General features: G+C 38.8%; 1 protein-coding gene across 1 annotated transcript in view; it reads left to right on the top strand.

Annotated features, from left to right (window-relative positions):
* anxa4 (annexin A4) overlaps positions 1 to 16,115 on the top strand; it is a 34,087-nt gene extending 17,972 nt beyond the window's left edge. The window contains exons 11-13 of the mRNA XM_017718882.2: positions 14,694 to 14,752; positions 14,913 to 15,035; positions 15,877 to 16,115. Coding sequence (XP_017574371.1) covers positions 14,694 to 14,752; positions 14,913 to 15,035; positions 15,877 to 15,936 — 242 coding nt within the window. The 3' untranslated portion in view covers positions 15,937 to 16,115. The remainder of the gene's footprint in view (positions 1 to 14,693; positions 14,753 to 14,912; positions 15,036 to 15,876) is intronic.
* The last annotated feature ends 1,916 nt before the right edge of the window (positions 16,116 to 18,031 follow it).

Here is an 18,031-nt window from a genome sequence, read left to right as displayed (position 1 = left end):
GCAGATTGTTATCTTCTAATGTCATCAAAATGACTCCTGGTCCAACAAGATTTGCTGTCACAAGAGTTGATGATATTGAATCAGCATTTCAGCTCTTCATATCCCCAGCCATAGAGAAGATAATCCTTGACATGACCAACTTGGAGGGGAGGCATGTCTTTCAAGAAAAATGGAAGTCACTGGATCCAACTGACTTGCATGCTTACATTGGAATTCTCGTATTAGCTGGAGTATACAGGTCAAAGGGTGAAGCAACTGCTAGTCTATGGAATGAAGAGAATGGAAGGCCAATCTTCCGAGCAACAATGTCTTTGAAGACATTTCACATGATCTCTCGTGTGATCCGATTTGACAACCGTGACACCAGAGCTGGTCGACGCGAGAGAGACAAACTTGCAGCGATCAGAGATGTTTGGGATAAATGGGTCAAAATCCTGCCTTTATTGTATAATCCTGGCCCCCATGTTACTGTCGATGAGCGCCTTGTTCCATTCAGAGGACGCTGTCCTTTCCGACAAATGGAATTGTATATCTCTTCTCATCTATTCTAAATGTTTGTATGATCTAAAATAAAGTTCCTATTGGTTTAACTTCATTTTTGACTGTTTTGAGTGGTTTTACATAATACGGGTCAAAATGACCCACAACATAATATATGTATTTTTTTCTCAACATAATACAAGGGTTAAAAATGTTACTAAGTGGCAACATCATAGATATATAGTCAAATTGTAGTGTTATTACCATTTTAATAACATTTATCTTCCCCCAAAGACTCAGGTTTAACTTTCCCCATTTACCCAAGTTTGTTTTAATGTTTGAAAGAGATGCTCAAAGTTCAGTGTTGCCATTTCACCTAGCTCTGAGGTAAATTTAATGCCCAGATAAATCATGCCTTTAGGAATCCATCTAAAATTATACTTTTTTATTATTTTTGGGTGACAGTGCCTAGATATAGGCATTGCCTCTGATTTGGTCCAATTAATTTGGTAGCCAGACAACCTATAGTATGTATCAATAGTGTCCATTAGTGCAGGTAAAGAATTTTGGGGATCACTAGTCAGGAAAAGAATATCATCAGCATAAAGCATTAGCTTATGTTCACTCCCACCACCATCCACTCCTCTGATGGCCGGATTTGCTCTTATGGCCACCGCTAGGGGTTCCAGCGCAATTGTAAACAAGAGAGGCGACAAGGGTCAAGCATCCCTGTCGCGTTCCTCTAGAAAGATCCAAAAGAGGCGAAGTAAGTCTGTTTGTCAAAACTGACGCTTTAGGGTTCCATCCATCCATCCATCCATCCATCCATCCATTTTCTAAGCCGCTTCTCCGTCAGGGGGGGTGCTGGAGCCTATCCCAGCAGTCCGCTTTAGGGTTGCTGTATATTATTTTTATCCATTTTGCAAAACCAGAACTAAAACCAAACCTCACCAGAGCCGAGTGTAAGAAACCCCACTCAACCCTATCAAAGGTCTTCTCAGCATCAAGTGAGACAGCAGCCACTGGCACTGCGCTAGAGGCATTTAACCACATTAAGTGCATGAGTCTTCTCAAATTATCAGTAGAAGACCTATCCTCTATAAAGCCTACTTGGTCTATATGTATAATGTGTGGTAAGACTGTTTCCAATCTTAGGGCCAGTACCTTAGCCAATATCTTCCTATCTACACTGATGAGGCTGATTGGTCTAAAATTAGCCGGATCTGTATGATCTTTTCCTTTCTTAGGTATCAGAGAGATGAGTGCTTCATTAAAAGATGGTGGAAGTGAGCCTCTTTAAAAGGCCTCCTGAAACACATTTGTCAGTATTGGAGTAATTATATCAATATATTCCTTTTAGTACTCCACAGGAAACCCATCCATTCCTGGTGATTTCCCTGTATTCATGGCTAAGATGGCAGTTTTAACCTCTTCTTTGGTTATTGGTGCATCAAGAAGAGCCGCCTGATCAGAAGATAAATTTGGAAGATTTATGTTTGAGAAAAAATCTCGGACTGATACCTCATTTAAAGCACCAGATGATCTATACAGGTTCTCATAGAATTCTTTAAATACATCATTAATACCTTTAGAAGATGTTATAAGAGAACCTGCTGCTTATTGCTGGAGTCATGTGGGCAGAGCTTTGTTCTTTTTACTGTCTGGCCAAAAGTCTGCCAGTCTTTTCTCCTGACTCATAAAATCGTGTTTAAAGTCTGAACATAGCATATTCTGCTGTTTTATTGAAAATGTCATGAATTTGAAACTTACATTTACAAATGTTTTTAAATAAGCTTTCAGAGTAATGTCTGGCCAAATCTTTTTCCATGCTATTTATTTCTGCTTCCAGTTTGTTAATACTGTGCTCTTTTTTCCTTTTTGAAGTCTGTGCAATCATTTTACCCCTAATGTATGCTTTAGATGCCTCCTAAACCATCGCTACGCTGTCTGTGCTACCCAAATTAATTTTAAAAAATGAGGATAAGTCCTCTGCAAGTTCTTTAGAAATTATCTTATCCTGTAGCCGAGATGTGTTCATTCTCCATCTGCCTCGTCTAAGCCTGTCTGAATGTATATTTACACAGAACTCAACAGGTGCGTGGTCTGACAGGGAAATAGCATTGAGAGTGCTATCAGTGATGGCACTGGTTAGACTCTGAGAGATCAAATAAAATCAATTCTTGAGTAGGATTTATTACAGTGGGAGTAGAATGTGTATTCCCGGTTTCTAGGATTGACCAATCGCCAAACATCAGTCAGGCCATTGTCCTCCATCAACATGTGAATAGCAGCTCTATCCTTTGGTGATGTGATGCCTGAGTATTTACTTTTATCTAATATCCCATCCTGATTGAAGTCTGAATGACATGAATGTCCCTTCTTTATAGAGCTCATTTACAGTGTGTATACACTTGTCCAACCATCTTTTCCAAAACACTTTCTGCTTCCCAATCTTCACCTCTGGGTTGAGCCAGAGTGAAGCATAAGGTTGTTTTTAGTGTGAAATCTTATGCAATTTATGGACCTTTGTCTAGACCTCTTGAGAATGCTTAGTGACTGGCTTTACGTCTTTCCCTTTACTTTTTAAACATTGGGATAGCACATTCATTAGATGGAATGGTGCTGCCAGGTTTTTCTCTGTATTAGCCCACACTAAACTAGGCACCGTTCCCCTCCAGTGGTTAATTATCTTAGCCATCTCAAATGACAAAATATATAGCCTAACATCTGGGAGACCAAGCCCTCCGTTCTCTGTGGACGCACACATTTTACTCCATTTAAACCTGGGCTTCCTCCCTGCCCATAGAAATTCTCTGATTACACTTTCATATTGTTTAACCCTTGTATTATGTTTCGGGTCAATTTGACCCATTTCAATTTTTGTGTTGACCAAAGTGCAGCTTATCCTTACTTTTTGTCCATGAAATTGTATGACTTTTCCTCATCTAGGGTCATGAACTACTGTGTAAAATCTGGACACTTTGATGTGTCGTGGTGTGTCTGCACAGAGTTTGTATACAAAGATGATGTTGCGGGTCATTTTGACCCAGACACAAATTAGCTGTACAAATCCAAAATAAACATCTTACAAGTACATGTCTTTTTATGTACTTTATTTTGATTGCCTCTGAATAGCCATTCAGAACCAGGTGTGTATGGAAAAGGGACTTTCTCTCCCCTGCCCTTGTCACTCTTTCCATGCCCTTTCTTTGAGAAATACACCAAAAATGAGCTCCAGAAGATTTACAGCTGAATTTACAGCTGATGTAGAGGAAGAGATTTCAGAGATGGAGGATTCCTCAGAGCCAGAGGACAATGCTATTGATGATCCAGATTGTCAGTTTTCCCATGATGATGAGGATTCAGAGGACGAGTCTACTAGTGTCCCTTCAACAGATGAAAACCAAGAAACGCCACAATCTTCATCCACAGAGGGGATATGGACATCTAAAGATGGTAAAATAAAATGGTCAACATCACCACACCAAAGCCGAGGCAGATTGTTATCTTCTAATGTCATCAAAATGACTCCTGGTCCAACAAGATTTGCTGTCACAAGAGTTGATGATATTGAATCAGCATTTCAGCTCTTCATATCCCCAGCCATAGAGAAGATAATCCTTGACATGACCAACTTGGAGGGGAGGCATGTCTTTCAAGAAAAATGGAAGTCACTGGATCCAACTGACTTGCATGCTTACATTGGAATTCTCGTATTAGCTGGAGTATACAGGTCAAAGGGTGAAGCAACTGCTAGTCTATGGAATGAAGAGAATGGAAGGCCAATCTTCCGAGCAACAATGTCTTTGAAGACATTTCACATGATCTCTCGTGTGATCCGATTTGACAACCGTGACACCAGAGCTGGTCGACGCGAGAGAGACAAACTTGCAGCGATCAGAGATGTTTGGGATAAATGGGTCAAAATCCTGCCTTTATTGTATAATCCTGGCCCCCATGTTACTGTCGATGAGCGCCTTGTTCCATTCAGAGGACGCTGTCCTTTCCGACAAATGGAATTGTATATCTCTTCTCATCTATTCTAAATGTTTGTATGATCTAAAATAAAGTTCCTATTGGTTTAACTTCATTTTTGACTGTTTTGAGTGGTTTTACATAATACGGGTCAAAATGACCCACAACATAATATATGTATTTTTTTCTCAACATAATACAAGGGTTAAAAATGTTACTAAGTGGCAACATCATAGATATATAGTCAAATTGTAGTGTTATTACCATTTTAATAACATTTATCTTCCCCCAAAGACTCAGGTTTAACTTTCCCCATTTACCCAAGTTTGTTTTAATGTTTGAAAGAGATGCTCAAAGTTCAGTGTTGCCATTTCACCTAGCTCTGAGGTAAATTTAATGCCCAGATAAATCATGCCTTTAGGAATCCATCTAAAATTATACTTTTTTATTATTTTTGGGTGACAGTGCCTAGATATAGGCATTGCCTCTGATTTGGTCCAATTAATTTGGTAGCCAGACAACCTATAGTATGTATCAATAGTGTCCATTAGTGCAGGTAAAGAATTTTGGGGATCACTAGTCAGGAAAAGAATATCATCAGCATAAAGCATTAGCTTATGTTCACTCCCACCACCATCCACTCCTCTGATGGCCGGATTTGCTCTTATGGCCACCGCTAGGGGTTCCAGCGCAATTGTAAACAAGAGAGGCGACAAGGGTCAAGCATACCTGTCGCGTTCCTCTAGAAAGATCCAAAAGAGGCGAAGTAAGTCTGTTTGTCAAAACTGACGCTTTAGGGTTCCATCCATCCATCCATCCATCCATCCATCCATCCATTTTCTAAGCCGCTTCTCCGTCAGGGGGGGTGCTGGAGCCTATCCCAGCAGTCCGCTTTAGGGTTGCTGTATATTATTTTTATCCATTTTGCAAAACCAGAACTAAAACCAAACCTCACCAGAGCCGAGTGTAAGAAACCCCACTCAACCCTATCAAAGGTCTTCTCAGCATCAAGTGAGACAGCAGCCACTGGCACTGCGCTAGAGGCATTTAACCACATTAAGTGCATGAGTCTTCTCAAATTATCAGTAGAAGACCTATCCTCTATAAAGCCTACTTGGTCTATATGTATAATGTGTGTTAAGACTGTTTCCAATCTTAGGGCCAGTACCTTAGCCAATATCTTCCTATCTACACTGATGAGGCTGATTGGTCTAAAATTAGCCGGATCTGTATGATCTTTTCCTTTCTTAGGTATCAGAGAGATGAGTGCTTCATTAAAAGATGGTGGAAGTGAGCCTCTTTAAAAGGCCTCCTGAAACACATTTGTCAGTATTGGAGTAATTATATCAATATATTCCTTTTAGTACTCCACAGGAAACCCATCCATTCCTGGTGATTTCCCTGTATTCATGGCTAAGATGGCAGTTTTAACCTCTTCTTTGGTTATTGGTGCATCAAGAAGAGCCGCCTGATCAGAAGATAAATTTGGAAGATTTATGTTTGAGAAAAAATCTCGGACTGATACCTCATTTAAAGCACCAGATGATCTATACAGGTTCTCATAGAATTCTTTAAATACATCATTAATACCTTTAGAAGATGTTATAAGAGAACCTGCTGCTTATTGCTGGAGTCATGTGGGCAGAGCTTTGTTCTTTTTACTGTCTGGCCAAAAGTCTGCCAGTCTTTTCTCCTGACTCATAAAATCGTGTTTAAAGTCTGAACATAGCATATTCTGCTGTTTTATTGAAAATGTCATGAATTTGAAACTTACATTTACAAATGTTTTTAAATAAGCTTTCAGAGTAATGTCTGGCCAAATCTTTTTCCATGCTATTTATTTCTGCTTCCAGTTTGTTAATACTGTGCTCTTTTTTCCTTTTTGAAGTCTGTGCAATCATTTTACCCCTAATGTATGCTTTAGATGCCTCCTAAACCATCGCTACGCTGTCTGTGCTACCCAAATTAATTTTAAAAAATGAGGATAAGTCCTCTGCAAGTTCTTTAGAAATTATCTTATCCTGTAGCCGAGATGTGTTCATTCTCCATCTGCCTCGTCTAAGCCTGTCTGAATGTATATTTACACAGAACTCAACAGGTGCGTGGTCTGACAGGGAAATAGCATTGAGAGTGCTATCAGTGATGGCACTGGTTAGACTCTGAGAGATCAAATAAAATCAATTCTTGAGTAGGATTTATTACAGTGGGAGTAGAATGTGTATTCCCGGTTTCTAGGATTGACCAATCGCCAAACATCAGTCAGGCCATTGTCCTCCATCAACATGTGAATAGCAGCTCTATCCTTTGGTGATGTGATGCCTGAGTATTTACTTTTATCTAATATCCCATCCTGATTGAAGTCTGAATGACATGAATGTCCCTTCTTTATAGAGCTCATTTACAGTGTGTATACACTTGTCCAACCATCTTTTCCAAAACACTTTCTGCTTCCCAATCTTCACCTCTGGGTTGAGCCAGAGTGAAGCATAAGGTTGTTTTTAGTGTGAAATCTTATGCAATTTATGGACCTTTGTCTAGACCTCTTGAGAATGCTTAGTGACTGGCTTTACGTCTTTCCCTTTACTTTTTAAACATTGGGATAGCACATTCATTAGATGGAATGGTGCTGCCAGGTTTTTCTCTGTATTAGCCCACACTAAACTAGGCACCGTTCCCCTCCAGTGGTTAATTATCTTAGCCATCTCAAATGACAAAATATATAGCCTAACATCTGGGAGACCAAGCCCTCCGTTCTCTGTGGACGCACACATTTTACTCCATTTAAACCTGGGCTTCCTCCCTGCCCATAGAAATTCTCTGATTACACTTTCATATTGTTTAACCCTTGTATTATGTTTCGGGTCAATTTGACCCATTTCAATTTTTGTGTTGACCAAAGTGCAGCTTATCCTTACTTTTTGTCCATGAAATTGTATGACTTTTCCTCATCTAGGGTCATGAACTACTGTGTAAAATCTGGACACTTTGATGTGTCGTGGTGTGTCTGCACAGAGTTTGTATACAAAGATGATGTTGCGGGTCATTTTGACCCAGACACAAATTAGCTGTACAAATCCAAAATAAACATCTTACAAGTACATGTCTTTTTATGTACTTTATTTTGATTGCCTCTGAATAGCCATTCAGAACCAGGTGTGTATGGAAAAGGGACTTTCTCTCCCCTGCCCTTGTCACTCATTCCATGCCCTTTCTTTGAGAAATACACCAAAAATGAGCTCCAGAAGATTTACAGCTGAATTTACAGCTGATGTAGAGGAAGAGATTTCAGAGATGGAGGATTCCTCAGAGCCAGAGGACAATGCTATTGATGATCCAGATTGTCAGTTTTCCCATGATGATGAGGATTCAGAGGACGAGTCTACTAGTGTCCCTTCAACAGATGAAAACCAAGAAACGCCACAATCTTCATCCACAGAGGGGATATGGACATCTAAAGATGGTAAAATAAAATGGTCAACATCACCACACCAAAGCCGAGGCAGATTGTTATCTTCTAATGTCATCAAAATGACTCCTGGTCCAACAAGATTTGCTGTCACAAGAGTTGATGATATTGAATCAGCATTTCAGCTCTTCATATCCCCAGCCATAGAGAAGATAATCCTTGACATGACCAACTTGGAGGGGAGGCATGTCTTTCAAGAAAAATGGAAGTCACTGGATCTAACTGACTTGCATGCTTACATTGGAATTCTCGTATTAGCTGGAGTATACAGGTCAAAGGGTGAAGCAACTGCTAGTCTATGGAATGAAGAGAATGGAAGGCCAATCTTCCGAGCAACAATGTCTTTGAAGACATTTCACATGATCTCTCGTGTGATCCGATTTGACAACCGTGACACCAGAGCTGGTCGACGCGAGAGAGACAAACTTGCAGCGATCAGAGATGTTTGGGATAAATGGGTCAAAATCCTGCCTTTATTGTATAATCCTGGCCCCCATGTTACTGTCGATGAGCGCCTTGTTCCATTCAGAGGACGCTGTCCTTTCCGACAAATGGAATTGTATATCTCTTCTCATCTATTCTAAATGTTTGTATGATCTAAAATAAAGTTCCTATTGGTTTAACTTCATTTTTGACTGTTTTGAGTGGTTTTACATAATACGGGTCAAAATGACCCACAACATAATATATGTATTTTTTTCTCAACATAATACAAGGGTTAAAAATGTTACTAAGTGGCAACATCATAGATATATAGTCAAATTGTAGTGTTATTACCATTTTAATAACATTTATCTTCCCCCAAAGACTCAGGTTTAACTTTCCCCATTTACCCAAGTTTGTTTTAATGTTTGAAAGAGATGCTCAAAGTTCAGTGTTGCCATTTCACCTAGCTCTGAGGTAAATTTAATGCCCAGATAAATCATGCCTTTAGGAATCCATCTAAAATTATACTTTTTTATTATTTTTGGGTGACAGTGCCTAGATATAGGCATTGCCTCTGATTTGGTCCAATTAATTTGGTAGCCAGACAACCTATAGTATGTATCAATAGTGTCCATTAGTGCAGGTAAAGAATTTTGGGGATCACTAGTCAGGAAAAGAATATCATCAGCATAAAGCATTAGCTTATGTTCACTCCCACCACCATCCACTCCTCTGATGGCCGGATTTGCTCTTATGGCCACCGCTAGGGGTTCCAGCGCAATTGTAAACAAGAGAGGCGACAAGGGTCAAGCATACCTGTCGCGTTCCTCTAGAAAGATCCAAAAGAGGCGAAGTAAGTCTGTTTGTCAAAACTGACGCTTTAGGGTTCCATCCATCCATCCATCCATCCATCCATCCATCCATTTTCTAAGCCGCTTCTCCGTCAGGGGGGGTGCTGGAGCCTATCCCAGCAGTCCGCTTTAGGGTTGCTGTATATTATTTTTATCCATTTTGCAAAACCAGAACTAAAACCAAACCTCACCAGAGCCGAGTGTAAGAAACCCCACTCAACCCTATCAAAGGTCTTCTCAGCATCAAGTGAGACAGCAGCCACTGGCACTGCGCTAGAGGCATTTAACCACATTAAGTGCATGAGTCTTCTCAAATTATCAGTAGAAGACCTATCCTCTATAAAGCCTACTTGGTCTATATGTATAATGTGTGGTAAGACTGTTTCCAATCTTAGGGCCAGTACCTTAGCCAATATCTTCCTATCTACACTGATGAGGCTGATTGGTCTAAAATTAGCCGGATCTGTATGATCTTTTCCTTTCTTAGGTATCAGAGAGATGAGTGCTTCATTAAAAGATGGTGGAAGTGAGCCTCTTTAAAAGGCCTCCTGAAACACATTTGTCAGTATTGGAGTAATTATATCAATATATTCCTTTTAGTACTCCACAGGAAACCCATCCATTCCTGGTGATTTCCCTGTATTCATGGCTAAGATGGCAGTTTTAACCTCTTCTTTGGTTATTGGTGCATCAAGAAGAGCCGCCTGATCAGAAGATAAATTTGGAAGATTTATGTTTGAGAAAAAATCTCGGACTGATACCTCATTTAAAGCACCAGATGATCTATACAGGTTCTCATAGAATTCTTTAAATACATCATTAATACCTTTAGAAGATGTTATAAGAGAACCTGCTGCTTATTGCTGGAGTCATGTGGGCAGAGCTTTGTTCTTTTTACTGTCTGGCCAAAAGTCTGCCAGTCTTTTCTCCTGACTCATAAAATCGTGTTTAAAGTCTGAACATAGCATATTCTGCTGTTTTATTGAAAATGTCATGAATTTGAAACTTACATTTACAAATGTTTTTAAATAAGCTTTCAGAGTAATGTCTGGCCAAATCTTTTTCCATGCTATTTATTTCTGCTTCCATCCATCCATCCATCCATTTTCTAAGCCGCTTCTCCGTCAGGGTCGCGGGGGGATGCTGGAGCCTATCCCAGCAGTCTTCGGGCGAAAGGCAGGATACACCCTGGACAGGTCGCCAGTCCATCGCAGGGCAGACAGACAGACACAGACAGTCACTCACACACTCACACCTAGGGGCAATTTAGCATGTCCAATTGGCCTGACAGCATGTTTTTGGACTGTGGGAGGAAACCGGAGAACCCGGAGGAAACCCACGCAGACACAGGGAGAACATGCAAACTCCACACAGAGAGGACCCTGGCCGCCCGGACGGGGAATCGAACCCAGGCCCTCCTCGCTGTGAGGCGACAGCGCTACCCACCACGCCACCGTGCCGCCCCTATTTCTGCTTCCAGTTTGTTAATACTGTGCTCTTTTTCCTTTTTGAAGTCTGTGCAATCATTTTACCCCTAATGTATGCTTTAGATGCCTCCTAAACCATCGCTACGCTGTCTGTGCTACCCAAATTAATTTTAAAAAATGAGGATAAGTCCTCTGCAAGTTCTTTAGAAATTACCTTATCCTGTAGCCGAGATGTGTTCATTCTCCATCTGCCTCGTCTAAGCCTGTCTGAATGTATATTTACACAGAACTCAACAGGTGCGTGGTCTGACAGGGAAATAGCATTGAGAGTGCTATCAGTGATGGCACTGGTTAGACTCTGAGAGATCAAATAAAATCAATTCTTGAGTAGGATTTATTACAATGGGAGTAGAATGTGTATTCCCGGTTTCTAGGATTGACCAATCGCCAAACATCAGTCAGGCCATTGTCCTCCATCAACATGTGAATAGCAGCTCTATCCTTTGGTGATGTGATGCCTGAGTATTTACTTTTATCTAATATCCCAACCTGATTGAAGTCTCCTGCCAAAATTACTTGTCCTTGGGCATTTCCCAACATACTATTAAGACCATGAAAGAAAGATGGATCCTCCTTGTTTGGAGCATAGATATTACATAACATTACCCCCCCCCCCATTTATATTGGCTTCTATACAAATAACTCTACCATTTCTATCCTTATACTCCTTCAACATAGAAAAGTTCAACCTCTTATGGACCAAAATAGAACTCCATTATGCTTGCTGGAAAAAGAACTAAAGTAAACATGTCCAACCCAGTCTATTTTAAGTTTTTAGCTTCATCATCCTGTAGATGTGTTTCTTGAATGAATGCTATATCAGCGTAATTAGCATTATATAATTAGCATTATATAATGTATATAATGCTAGCATTATATAATGCTATATCTGCTTAAGATATAAAAGTAAATGTTTTCTTTTCACAGGACCCACAACCGTTAATATTCCAGGAAACTACCTTAACATAAGCACTTCTCGCCATTCACATAATAAGAAAATAAAATTGAAATAAAATATTGGCATAGAAATTGCCCCATGTCGTCTGACCTTCCTAATCCAAAAACATAGGTTGTGACTTTTGTGCCACTGAGCATTATTAGGATTCCTGTAATTTTAAGATGAACTAACATGACCAAACAGGTCAACAAAAATCTTCCCTCCACAACAGAGGAGAAAACACGAACAGAAAAATCTCTCCTGCAACCAGCTGAAGAGTCTCTTTTCGTTAAACCCATGTCTGTAAAATAAACAACTCTCTCAGTCTCCTTAGGCTGGTGGATGTTTCTTAGTTTATTCTTTATCAGTAACTTGCTGCTCAATGAACTTGACAGCCTCTGTTGCGACGTCAAACTTTCTGTTCCTTCCTTTCCACACGAAACGGAGCCTTGGAAAGGCTAATCGGAACCTCACGTTCTTGTCACACAGTAGCTGTTTCGCCGTTGTAAAAATTTTGAAAGTTTCATACACTCTTAACAAAGGTGGTTCTTCAAGGGTTCTTTAGTGATCTGTTTAGAACCATTTTCTTTACTAAAGAACCCTTGAAGAACCATCTTTTTTAGCTTATATACACATATCTATTGGTTTACTCTGATTAAATTATACTGTATACACATCTATTGGTTTACTCTGATTAAATTATACTGTATACACATCTATTGATTTACTCTGATTAAATTATACTGTATACACATATCTATTGGTTTGCTGTGATTAGGTTACAACCCCATTTCAAAAAGGATGGGAAGCAAAATGCAGTGCAGATATATATATATATATATATATATATATATATATATATATATATATATACACACACACACACACACACACACACACATATGATATATACATGTTTTTGCATTGACAATAGTACAAAGACAACATATCAAATGTTAAAACTGAGAAATGTTATTGTTTTTTTTTTTGTTTTATTTTATGCCCATTTTGAATTTGATTCCAACAACACATTCCAAAAAAGTTGGGATGGAGGCAACAAAAGGCTGGTGAAGTCATCTAATACTAAAAAACACCTGGTGATTGACTGGCAACAGGTCAGTAACATGATTGGGTATAAAAAGTGTTTCAGACATAAAGATGAGGAGGGGTTCACCACTCTGTGAAAGTCTGCACGATTAAATAGTAAATATCCATCCATCCATTTTCTAAAGCGCTTCTCCGTCAGGGTCGCGGGGGGATGCTGGAGCCTATCCCAGCAGTCTTCGGGCGGAAGGCAGGATACACCCTGGACAGGTCGCCAGTCCATCGCAGGGCAGACACACAGACACTCACTCACACCTAGGGGCAATTTAGCATGTCCAATTGGCCTGACTGCATGTCTTTGGACTGTGGGAGGAAACCGGAGAACCCGGAGGAAACCCACGCAGACGCGCAAACTCCACACAGAGAGGACCCTGGTCACCCGGCCGGGGAATCGTAAATAGTAAATAGTATAATAATATAGTTCAAGAATAATGTTTCTCAATGTAAAATAGCAAAGAACTTTTGTTTTTCATCATCTACAGTACATGATAATATTAAAAGATTCAGAGAATCTGCATAAATCTCTGTATGCAAGGGACAAGGACAAAAAACAGTATTTGCTGGCCAAGATCTTTGGGCCCTCTGGCAGCACTGCAAGTTGAAAAGTGTCCTGCTGACTGATGAATCAAAATTTGAAATACTTTTTGGAAATAATGGGCACTGTTTCCTCAAGGCTAAAGACCACTCAGCTTGTTATCAGTGCACAGTTCAAAAGCCAGTATTCATGATGGTATTGTGGTGCCTTAGTGTGCATGGCATGAGTCACTTGCATATCTGTGAAGGCACCATTAATGCTGAATGATATATGCATGTTTTTACAGCATATGCAGCCATCCAGATTATGTTTTTCAGGCAAATATTGCAACTATTCAAGAATAACATTTCTCAAAGTAAAAAAGCAAAGAACTTTTGCTTTTCATCATCTACAGTACATTATGTCATTAAAAGATTCAGAGAATCTTGAGAAATCCCTGTATGCCAGGGACTAGGCTGAAAACCAGTATTTTCTGGCCATGCTCTTTTGGCCCTCAGGCAGCACTGCGTTAAAAACATCTTTTTCAGGGAAGGCCTTCCTTATTTCACCAAGTCAATGCCAACCCCCATTCTGCATGTATTACAACAGTTTCGCTCCGTATTAAAAGAGTCCAGGAGCTAAACTGGCCTGCCTGCAATCCAGACCTTTCACCACTGAAAACGTACATTATAAAAATGAAAAATACGACAAAGGAAAACTGTTGAGCAGCTGAAATCCTATATCAAACAAGAATGGGAAAACATTTCACTTTCAAACCTACAGGAAATGGTCCTGAGTTCCCAAAGGCTTACAGAGTGCTGTTTAAAAAAGGTGATGAAGCACAGTGGTAAACATGTCCTTGTCCCAACTTTTTTGGAACGTATTGTTGGCATCAAATTCAAAATGGGTATTATTTTTCAAAAAACAATACAATTTCTCAGTTTCAACATTTGATGTTTTCTTTGTAGTATTTTCCTTTAAAAATGGTTTTCTTGATTTGCATATCAATACATTCTATTTTTATTTACATTCTACACAGCATCCCAACTTTTTTGGAAATAGGTTTGTATACTATATACACATATCTATATATTTACTGTGATTAGCTTATATATACACATATCTATTGGTGTACTGTAATAAGCGTATACTCAAGAGTTGATCATTTTAGAATTGAGTGTGTTTACCTGTGAACTCGTTGATCCAGGGTCTCTCTCTCTCTCTGTGGCAAAATGACAGTTACAGTTGTAAATTACAGGTCACACTGTGCCTAAAGAATAATTTGCTGTGCAAAAATATCATTTTTGACGATCTCTTGAATTATTGAATACTTCAATAAATCTGGTAAAGACATCTCTGACTCAATTCAACCCATTTCTTAGAAAACTGAGCTAAATCTGGACACTAAACATGTATCAGTTGATTTCATGTCTCATCTCTGTTTGTTCTGCAGTGAGATGCATCAAAAGCAAGCCGGGCTTCTTTGCAGAGAGACTTCACAAATCTATGAAGGTAATTGCATCACTACAGCCTGTTTATCTACTGAAAGTCGATTCTGAAAAGAATCTCAATTTATATAGAATAAATGAAATAGAGAACATAGGAATCACAGATTTAAAAACTAGAAAACCTAGATGGTTGTTTGTGTTGTACTGACTGTGCTGTGCTGCAGGGTTTGGGTACTACAGACAGCATCCTGATCAGAGTGATGGTCTCTCGCTCGGAGATCGACATGGAGGACATCAAAAATGAGTTCCTGAAGACGTATGGGAAAACTCTGTACTCCTTTATAAAGGTGAGTTTTTTTTTTCATTTTTATATTGAAGTTGTAGTTTAAAAGAGTGCAGTTTTCAAATTCGTCCTAGTTTTAATTCTATTAAGACATTGTCTTCTGTTTTAAGAGGGAAAATTAAACCTAACAACATGAAGCCTGTGAACCACTTGCAGATAAATTAGGCCAATCAAAAGCTGTGACATCACAAACAGACCTAACCGGTTGTCTGAAGCTGTGCAGAGTTCATGCCTCAAGACAGACAGAAGGAATGGATTTGGGGTCTTGGGGCCAAAATAATAGACCTGGGCCTCAGCTTATAGAAAAAAAATAAAAATTTACACAATTATTATCACAAAATTCGTCAGAAAAATCGACAAAATTGTTCAGCCTTAGTATTTAGTAATAAAGGGTACATGATTAAAAATAAAGCACTGAAAAGGTCACTTTTTATTGTGCGACTTTCCTTTAGGTAATCTACAGAAGCTTTGATTTTAGACCGGCTATCTGGTGAAACTTTGAGCAGTATGAAGGCCTTTACACACGGAGTTCATTTGTTTATATTTCAGAATATTTCACATTTTCATTTCATTAATTTGCATCACGTTCGGTGGCTTTTACTGCACCAACAGAGATGCACAGGTGATGTGACTCCTCTGATGTCAGATTTAAACCTGCGACTGGGCTTTTTGGGTTCGTGCGGTTAACAGAAACGAGCTAGTTCATTAGCAGCATTGACGAAAAATGCCTTTTGATAAAATCTGAATTTTCCAGGCTCCAACAAATGAGGTCCTCTGTGATTTCTTTGAATGTATCAGCCAGAGTTTCTTCTGCTGTAAAACATTTTTCTTCTGGCGTTCCTCAGGGCGACACATCGGGGGATTACCGTAAGATCCTGCTGGAGCTGTGTGGACCAGAGAAGTAACTGCTGTGTGGAGGAGACCCCTTTAATTATCATGTAGCTAATGCTCTACCCTGTTCATTAGCATGTAGCTAACGCCTTCTCCCTCTGGCCTTTGGTCTGTTTGGACACATTTCAATACGCGTCCCTATTTTTCACAGTTTGTAAAGCCAATTAAAGAAAACTGGAACTTTAAACTCGAACAGTGTGACTAATTTTTATCTCCTTGGGGTCGAACTGGAGTCATTTTCATGTCCTGAGGTTAAAGAATTACATTAGTGCCTGACCTGTAAAGGTCAATAATAAAACTCACTCTCAGACTGAAGTGCATTTGTTTAATTCCTGAGAACACAACCTGTTTAACCTGTGACTTGATTGACTATGTGTAATTATACTAATTGCCTGCTGGCCAGCTATAAAGCTTTCCATTGCTCCATTTGATGAGTGTGCGCTGCCAAATCAGCTTTGTAGAACTGAACCTTAGGACCTTTAGAAGACTCACAAATTGATGTGTACTTAGAAACCTTGCTTGTTAAATGAACAGAGTGATTCAGAGACAGGAACCAGGGGTTGCTGTGACTACAACACAAATGTAGACATTTTTACTATCTAAAACTACCAGTGAACCTACAGATCTTCTAAATTTTATAAAGAATGTTGAAGATGGGAAAATAGTGGAAAACCTGAAATAATACATTTCTTTATGCCCTGCGTATTAAGTATCCCTCCACCATGAATGGATTTCCAAGTTCCAAATCTATCATAAAACAATGTCTCAGTCATCATGCAGTGAATTCATAATTATTTCCTGTAATAACTTTCTGTGAGGGTGCTTTTAGAGGTCGATGTCTGGTTCCTATCACCACCAATGTGAACAGTTCTGACTGAGTAAGTTTCTCTAGAACAGAACATTTCACACCAAACGACTCTTAATACATCTTAACTGTGGAGGTTCCCTTTAAGACAGCTTCAGTATTGGCAGTGAGTGAACACTGGGTGGCGTCTTTGTCCTCTTGTAAATGTTGTAATGACTGAAGGTTTCACTGTGAATGTCCCAGTACAGTCGACCTTGAGCACTCAATAATAAATGAGTTCAGCTGTAAATATGCCAGTCAGAGCATTTTTATATTTTTTAGATGCACAGAGGGATGAAACGCATTAAATATTCCTCCATATGTTTTAACTTGAAAACTGAATTTTTCTGCGGACTAATGTACAAACGCTGTTCAGTGTCCAGCATTACAAGCAGCATTTTATCATTAACTACACATAACTATGTACCATATTCTTACACTGTACACTATACAGTATATTCTTACATTATACAGCATATTTTATACTACACACTATATTCTTACCCTATACGCTACACACTGTATTCTTACATTATACACTATATATTCTTACACTACACGCCATATACTATGTTCATACATCATATAATATATTCTTACACTATACACTATATTCATACATCATGCAATATATTCTTACACTACACACTATATTCTTACACTACACACTGTATTCTAACACTACACACTATACAATATATTCTTACACTACACACTGTATTCTTACACTACCCACTATACACTATATTCATACATCATACAATATATTCTTACACTACACACTGTATTCTTACACTACACACTATACAATATATTCTTACACTACACACTATACACTATATTCTTACACTACACACTATACAATATATTTGTACACTACACACTATACAATATATTCTTACACTACACACTATACAATATATTCTTACACTACACACTGTATTCTTAACTACACACTATACAATATATTCTTACACAACACACTGTATTCTTACACTACACACTATACAATATATTCTTACACTACACACTATACAATATATTTTTACACTACACACTATACAATATATTCTTACACTATACACTATATTCTTACACTACACACTATGCAATATATTTTTACACTACACACTATACAATATATTCTTACACTACACACTATACAATATATTTTTACACTACACACTGTATTCTTACACTACACACTATACAATATATTCTTACACTACACACTATACAATATATTCTTACACTACACACTGTAT

This window comes from Pygocentrus nattereri, chromosome 18 (genome assembly GCF_015220715.1).
Source record: "Pygocentrus nattereri isolate fPygNat1 chromosome 18, fPygNat1.pri, whole genome shotgun sequence".
Lineage (NCBI taxonomy): Eukaryota > Metazoa > Chordata > Actinopteri > Characiformes > Serrasalmidae > Pygocentrus > Pygocentrus nattereri.
This window is presented reverse-complemented; position numbering and strand designations above follow the sequence as displayed.